Source organism: Stigmatopora nigra, chromosome 18 (genome assembly GCF_051989575.1).
Source record: "Stigmatopora nigra isolate UIUO_SnigA chromosome 18, RoL_Snig_1.1, whole genome shotgun sequence".
Lineage (NCBI taxonomy): Eukaryota > Metazoa > Chordata > Actinopteri > Syngnathiformes > Syngnathidae > Stigmatopora > Stigmatopora nigra.
The window spans coordinates 2770777-2779589 of NC_135525.1; the positions used below are offsets into that span (position 1 = coordinate 2770777).

General features: G+C 37.2%; 1 protein-coding gene across 1 annotated transcript in view; it reads right to left on the reverse strand.

The window, feature by feature from the left end:
- The window catches only part of hhex (hematopoietically expressed homeobox), a 16472-nt gene extending 13102 nt beyond the window's left edge, over positions 1 to 3370 (reverse strand). The window contains exon 1 of the mRNA XM_077738897.1: positions 2836 to 3370. Coding sequence (XP_077595023.1) covers positions 2836 to 3235 — 400 coding nt within the window. The 5' untranslated portion in view covers positions 3236 to 3370. The remainder of the gene's footprint in view (positions 1 to 2835) is intronic.
- Between the last annotated feature and the right edge of the window lie 5443 nt (positions 3371 to 8813).

An 8813-nucleotide genomic window follows, 5' to 3' on the forward strand; every position in this document is an offset into this window, starting at 1 on the left:
ATATTTACTAAAAACTAAAAACACAGAAAAAATGGATTACAAATTTAAAATTATTGATTTAGAAGGGGGAAAAACAGGAAATTTAATATAACTCTATACTCTTCATTTTAATTTGATCCTAAAACAGAAAGTCGGCACTCATGATTTACTTTCCCGGGCCACACAAAATCATGCGGCGGGCCAAGTTTGGCCCCCGGGCCGCCACTTTGACAGACATGATATAGACTTTTGTATCGGCTGGCCACTGATTCAGGGTGTCCAGCGCCTTTGGACCGGAGTCAGATGGGATAATGCGGTCCAGAAAATGAGATGAGAATATTTATTTTAACAAATTGGGGTGAAATGGTAGACTTTTTAACTTTTGAGGCAACAATGTAATTAGAGATGCCGTCTCACCTGCCTTCAGTGTAGGCAGGTGCAGTCTCGATTCCCACTGGTGGTGGTATGATTGGGAGTGCGGATAGTCTTTGTCTATCTGTCTGGCCTACGGCTGATTGGTGACCAGTCTAGGGTGTAGTCTGCCTTTCGCCCGAAGTCAGCTGGGTTAGGCTCCAGCAACCCCCCCCCCCCCCCCGCATCCTTTTCAAGGATGGTCGGGATGGAAAATGAATGAATGAATGAATCAATTAGAGACAAAAACCCTGTCTCTGGCTAATTATGATTCCATTAATGATGATGAAATTAAAGTAAACTCCTGATACATGTTCTCTCTATAGTAAGCCAAAGAATAAACTGCACAAACCTTGAATTTGACATTGCACATGAAAGGAATGAAAGTTTCTACATTGTAAAATCAAGTATGAAGATGATGTTCCAACAGCCTAATCGAAAGCCCCAAACACATGGCTTTATGAACTTGTTGCATGAGTTCAAATATAACAGTTTTGTGTATAGGAGCGTCACTTTTGCTCGTGCATGCGTGTCCAACCTGAATATTAGTGCACTCGAAATAACATCTGTGAATTAGACCGCATTGCCATCTGGCATTTAAAAAAAAAAAAAAAGGTTCAGTATTAGCACATAAAATTTGTTCCTCGAACTTAAGATCACTGCGATTCTGATCTATTGAATAAACTTAAGAGTGTTATAAAAAAAATAATGTATACATTTATTCATAAAAATAAATAAATAATATGACAAGAATATCTAATAATATGACAAATACACCTTCAATTTATAATATGAAACAATTATAATAATATGGGCTATCTAAATATGTATTATCTAAATAGTCGCTTGCCCCTTGTAAAGATAATAACAGTTTTCTTTAAAAATGGAAAATTAAATAAAAATAAATAAAAAACATGCAAAAATTAGGACTTTATTTTTATAAAGTCCTAATTTTTGCATGTTTTTTATTTTTATTTTTGTTATATTTTTTTAGGACATTCATTTTCCAGATGTATTTTTCATTTATTTGAATTTTATTCAAATAAGAAACTGCACTATTTTTGGTCGTTCAATGCCATGCAATTATTTAAAAATTGACCCTAGTTCCGTGACCAGTATGTATTTCTAGTATTTGCATTAATGTAGTTTTATTAAAACTGTATTTTGTATTTTATATTTCTTCACAATTCAAATAGTACATTTAAAAAAATACAATACTGATTCATGTTTTTAAAAAACAAACATGGTAGTAAACTATTTCTTTGGTCCATACTGTTCAAAGTAACCAGAATGTATTTATTTTTTATTATATATGCAAGATTACACTATTTTTGGTCATTTAATGTCATGCAATTATTTAAAAATTTACTGAAGAGAGTGACTTGGGTCTATGTCCATTATGTCCATCTCTGTTATTTGCATTAATGTAGTTTTATTAAAACCGTATGTTATATTTCTTCACTATTCTACAAATAATACATTTAAATAAATACAATCCTGATTCATATTTTAGTAAAATAGACATGATGGTAAACTTTTTTTCCTATCTTTCTTTGGCTCATACTGTTCAAAGTAACCAGAATGTATTTTTTATCAATTATGAAATAGCTCTAATTTTGGTCATTCAATGTCATGCAATTATTAAAAAATGTACCAAAGAGAGTGGCCTGGGTCTCTGACCAGTATGTATATTAGAAAATTCCAAAAATAATGAATATTAGTAGTAGTAGTAGTAGTAGTAGTAGTAGTAGTTGTAGTAGTAGTAGTAATAATAATAGTAGTAGTAGTAGTAATAGTAGTAGTAGTAGTAGTAGTAGAAGTAGTAGTAGTAGAAGTAGTAGTAGTAGTAGTAGTAGTAGTAGTAGTAGTAGTAGTAGTAGTAGTAGTAGTAGTAGTAGTAGTAGTAGTAGTAGTAGTAGTAGTAGTAGTAGTAGTAGTAGTAGTAGTAGTAGTAGTAGTAGTAGTGGTAGTACTATTATTCCAATGCCTACTATTATTAATTCATTTGGAATTTTCCACTCCCTACTATTATTCCAGTGCCTTCTATTATTCGGGTCTTCATAGTATGTTATTTGCATTAATGTCGTTTTATTACAACTGTATTTTGTATTTGATATTTCTTCAGAATTCTACAAATAGTACATTTAAAAAAAATTCAATACAGACTGAAAAATAAACAGTACTAAACTATCTTTCCTTTTTCTTTTTTTTCTTCTTCTTTCTTAGGTGCATATTGTTCAAAGTACAGTGTTAACATGGTGCAACAAAGAGCCGGAAACGGAAAAATTGCGTATTAAACGAATATGGAAAAGATTTACACCGCCAGGGTTATTCACAAAAACAAATTAGTAGAATAACAGTGCTGGGAATTAATATAATAAAAGGGGGATTACGTGATTATTTTATTCCAGAAAAAAATGGAGGCTTTGTTTTCTGAGAACTCACCGAGAGGGTCATGTCTCAGCAGGGCATGTGCGTACTCCCCCACTGCTCGGTGGTGCTGCTGATGCTGGTGGGGGTACACGGGGCCCGGGAACCCCCCAGGAGTGCCGTAAGCACATGCGGTGAATGCGGCGGCGGCGGCGGCGTTGTGGTGGGACATCGTCGGGTGGATCGGGGTCGGCTCGTAAATTGGCGTCCGGTAAGGTGATATAAAGTTTGTAAAAGACGAGTTGGGCGACGGGAAAGTCGGCGTGGGGATGATCGGAGTTGAGGAGCATGAGGAAGGGGATGAAGAAGACGATGCGGCCGTAGTGTTATCAGGCCTCCCGAGAATGTCTTCTATGTAGAAAGGAGTCGGGTGAGCTTGCTGGAGGGCCGTCGGCGCGTAAAGAGGGGCACTCATGCTGGTTGCCTGCCCTGCTTCTCTCACAAAGAGCAGTTTTTTTCAGTACAACTATTGCTGAGTGGGATAGATGGTGGTCGCGTGCATGGGGAAGGCTGTTTGGAGGAGGAGGTCCTGATCCAACTGTTGGACTGTTATCTGTAGGCGCAGAAAGGAGGAGATAAATGGACGACTCACTTCCTCCAGGTGGACAGTGAACGTTTGCGATTGGCTACCTCGTCTACACTAATCGACCCCTGCATGAAGGCATGGGAGGGTGATCAGATCACGGATGGCTAAAGAAAAGTTGTTCTTACACAAACAAAGCATTTTGCCGTACGTTGGGGGTTTTATTTATTATTTGCAATATGTGGAATGACATAAGCTTTTGCTCAGGGCTAATAGTGATGTTTTGCTCTTCTCTCTCTCTAACAATGTTTATTACCATTTATATACAGAAGCATGTTAAATCATACACACAGACACATGTGTGCACAAATACCAAACACTATAATACAGAAGGGGTTTTCCACCCTAAATATTACATCCATATGGGACAGGGATCTGAAATATCTGGGCAAAAAGCATATTGCAGACTGTGGGATAATATTTTGCGGTTTGGCTTTTGAGATCTAATTTATCATGTATTTTGCGATGGGTAATAAAATAAAATAAAATAAAATTAATTGAAGTTAAATGAATGAATGAATTTAAGTATACATTGTGGGTAACACGTATTATTTTACTAGAAAAAACATTAAAAAATGAATAATAAAAACGCAAATATTTTTTTTTTAAATCTTTTTAAAAAAAATCAAACAAATCAAAAAGGAACTAAGCCTTTCATGCATACATTTTTTTGATAGCCATTACAGGGCATCCTTTGAAAACATTTGCTTCAGTTGACAGTGCTCGTGAATTAATTGACACATTTTCTTTCAAATATTAAAAAAAACATAGGAGAAAAATGTATTTTAAAGAAAACTCAAATTAGATAATCAATGAGTATGAAAAAAATCCAAATTAATACATTTTAAAAACAGGAATTGTGGCCCTGTATACTTTATTCCAGGAATTGTTTTTATTTTATTTTATTGTTTGTGAGATTGTGTGACCTCACATGTTTGTATCTTAACACGTTTCCTATTGATGCTAGCAACTCCTGTAATAAAAACAGCTATTGCTGTTAAACTGTTCTTTGACTAATCTAACAACCCCTTGCTTATCTTGAACTATGCTGCCTGAATTATTCCGGCAAGTGATTAACTCAGGATTTGAATGTTGAATGAAAGATAACCATACATCTGGAGGCTCATTGTCACCTTATGGCAAGGGTATCAAACTCGGGTTGGCTACATTAACGTCAACTTGATTTAATTTTAGATATAAAATATTTAGATATTTTTAAAAAAATCTGATTAAAAGAACTGTATCAAAAGCCATAAATATATATTTTTTGAAGATGAAAAACAAAGTTATAGTTGATCTTTTTTTCTTACTTAGGGAAAAAGTATTTTAATCATTTTTTTCATTTAAAAAATAAACCAAATATATTTTTAATTATGTTCAATAATAAAGTGGAAAATAAAACATTTATTTTTGGATTTAAAGAAATCATTTTTTAACTAACAACACAAAAAATATTTTAAAATGTCATTATTGATTTAAAAAGGGGAAATTAAGGAAATAGAAAATACAGGTATAATCTTCATTTGATTTTGTTTCTGAAACAGAAACTTGGCACTCATGATTTACTTTTGCGGGCCCCACAAAATGATGTGAGGGGCCAGATTTCGCCCCCGGGCCGCCATTTTGACACCATTCACCCTATGATGACTAGATACTGCAGCTTTCTCAATATGAATCCTGTTAAACACGACTGATAACGTCTCTTTCCATTGCGTTATCACATCACATTTGATTTTTGTGGGTGGTATTAACAAGGCCAGCTAAATGCTTATCATCTGATGAATAGGTTCAGCTATCAAATTGGATTTTCGATTTTGTGATGTGACTTGAAAACAGCCAACTTTCCCGACAGTGGTAATTTAGATAAAGAGGACTCCGAGGGCAAACACAGCGGTGAGAAGCCTTGAAGACATGAAAGAAAAAAAGCGCACGGCCAATATTTGGACTGAGACAATAATTAGAACCGATCGATCTGAACCAGCTTCACGTGGCGTCAGACGCCGGCCCAAAAACCGATTGATAAGGTCTCAATTGGTAGAACGGCTGTGACAGCTGGCGCCACGAACAACCTTGAAAAGCTTCTCATTTATGTTGCCCTATCTTGTCGCAATCTGAATGAGTTGTCTACACACAAAAAAAGCAGATCATGGAGCGCCGATTGCCGACTGCGTTATGTTGCAAAGACGGCAAAAAAAAATCAAATTTAGCGCCTCATTGTGTTAAATTTCTTACTGCGTATCTCGTAAGGGTTGCGGGAGCCTAGTATACAGACTAGACTAGTCTAGTCTGTATACTAGGCTAGACTAGTCTAGTCTGTATACTAGGCTCCCGCAACCCTTACGAGATACGCAGTAGTCTAGTCTAGTCTGTATACTAGGCTCCCGCAACCCTTACGAGATACGCAGTAGTCTAGTCTGTATACTAGGCTCCCGCAACCCTTACGAGATACGCAGTAAGAAATTTAACACAATGTGGCGCTAAATTTGATGGGATGCGATATCAAACATACGGCCCGCGGGCCGGATCCGGCCCGTCTGGTGGTTTGGTACGGCCCGGGGAAGAAAGCTGCATTGTATAAAAAATATGAATTTTCTTTAAAATTTGTCGTTCTTGTATTATCCGCTAGGGGGCGCAGTGTTTTAGTACGTGCAGACAACATGAATTGACATTTATGTTCTTTTGGTATTCTCTTGTTCATAATATATTGTTCATAATGTAAAAGGAAAATTCTGTTAATAAACATTTTGAGAATTTACTCATTCTTTGCACTAATTATTAGTATTAGTAACTAATACGAAGGAAAAAAAGTGGGCTTATTGTTAGTTCTATGTAATTTTGCAATGAGTTTACTGGTCCGGCCCGTTTGATCTCAAATTAAGCTGTATTCGGCCCGCAGACCAAAGGGAGTTTGACTCCACTGGACTAGACAATACTGGACAAATTAAGACCACCGGTGGCGAATAAGTTAGTCTTCCCTCGATTATCTCGACTTTACTCATCATAAAATCACTTCTCCGCAATTAAAAAAAAAAAAAAAATATATTAAAAAGCATTCCAATGGGTGAGTGGTTTTCACATCAGCCTCAGAGTTCTGGGGTCTTGGGTTCAAATCCAGGTCGGTCTACCTGTGTGGAGTTTGCACGTTCTCCCTGGGCCTTCGTGGGTTATCTCTCGGTACTCTGGTTTCCTCCCACATTCAAAAAATATGCATAGTAGATGATTGGACACTCTAAATTGTCTCTAGGTATGGGTGTGAGTATGGATGGTTGTTCTTTTCCTTGTGCCCTGCGATTGGCTAGCCAGCAATTCAGGGTGTCCCCCAGCCTCTGGTTTGGAGTCAGCTGCGATAGGCTCCAGCACCCCCCACGACCCTACTGAGGATAAAGCGGTTCAGAAAATGAATGAACAAAAATATTATTATTTTATAAAATCTGAAAATTCACAATGAAACTCGCAATTTGGCGATCCCTTACGTAAACAGAATTAAAAAATAATCCAATCGGTCAGATTTGCCTTGACAAATATGTGTTTTAAGAGACAATAATAATAAGAGAAACATGAAACGATACAAATAGCCACATTCATTCATTTTCTGAACGGCTTTATCCTCCTTTTTGCATATGTACAATATTTAGTAACATCAATATTAATTTGTAAATACCAGGTGCTAAATTTAGGTGGCCTGGTGTAGTGAGTGTTAGCGCGTCGGCCTTACAGCTTTGGGGTCCTGGGTGAAAATCCAGGTCATGTTGAACGGTGTGTAGTTTGCATGTGTCCCGGAGACAGCTGGGATAGGCTACAGCACCCCATGTGACCTCATTGAGGATAATGCAGTTAGGAAAATGAGATGAGACGTGCTAAATTTTAAATTTAAATGTTAAATCTAATCCATGAATATGAAGGGTAAATTCCATCTTATTTTCTGAACTGCTTTATCCTCATTGGGATCGCAGGGGGTGCTGCAGCCTATCCCAGCTGACTCTCGGCCAGAAGCGGGGGACACCCCAAATCGGTGGCCAGCCGATCGCAGGGCACAAGGAGACGGAGAACCATGCACACTCACAACATTACCTATGGGCAATTAAGACTATCCAATCAGCCTACATGCATGTTTTTAGAATGTGGGAGGAAACCAGAGGACCCAGAGGAATTTAACCCAGGACCCCAGAGCTGTGAGGCCGACCCGCCAATCACTCCACTAGGTGATATCAATCCTAAATCTACAAAGTACATTTAAATGTTTAATCTAAACCTGAGTTGTCCAAACTACGGCCCGCGGGCCACATTAGGCTTTTTAATGCGGCCCAGAGACGTTGACCAAATAATGTTTTTTTCCCAAAGATGGCGCCATCACGCGGAAGCTAGTGGCAGTAGCTTTGTCCACTCTTATTTGTTTTTCATGCTTGACAGCCTCTCTATCTTGTACACATGTTGTAGGGGTGCTAGAGTCTATCCCAGCCGAGTGGGCACCAGGCAGGGACACCCTAAATTAATGGCCATCCATTTGCATAATTTATGTGTCAATTAGAAGCATTATAAAGAAATAATAATAACTTATTAATTACCTTATAAATACCATTCACCATATATATCAGACCATACTATATTATCACATTACTATTTCCTTTTATGTATTTGTCTGGTCCAAATACTCTCTAGTAGATTATAATTTGAAAGAGATGAGGTGATAATTTTAGGGCCAAAGTACAAAAGGTAAAAAAAACTTGCGCTCAACCTTAAGACATCCATCTTAAGTTCATCACTCGATCTGCTTATTCATTCATGCATTTTCTGGACCGCTTATCCTCACAAGGGTTACAGTAGGGACAACCTTCATGCTCACACTGAAATCTAGGGGCAATTTAGTGTGTTCAACCAGCCAACCATGCATGTTTTTTGGGTGTGGAAGGAAAGCAGAGTACTCGAAGAAAACCCACACACGCCTGGGGAGAACATGCAAGCTCCACAGTGAGGATCAACGTCGGATCACACCTATGACCCCAGAACTGTAAGGCTAAAACACTAACCACTCTTCTGCCAGATCTGGCTATTATGACCTAAAAATATACAATGTACTCAAAATTAAGTGGCTAAAACACTTGTTTACAACAGTGTATTAACAGAATACATTTCACATGTATATAAAAAAAAGGAACTAATACCTTTTCGTTTTTGTTCATTGGATCGTTGCACTTAAGGAATTCTCAGCCAAATATAAATATTCAAATTCTGCATTCCTAAATAGTTTGGCTCTACTACGTGATGTAGCGCCAATTTCTTGATTATATTGTGGATTATCTAAACAATTAGATAACACGTAGTTGCTTGTCTAACAGTTAAATACGTATTGCATTATTATCCATCTTGTTAAAAGTTTTGCAGTGTGACTGAAATTCACTTTTTAAATTAA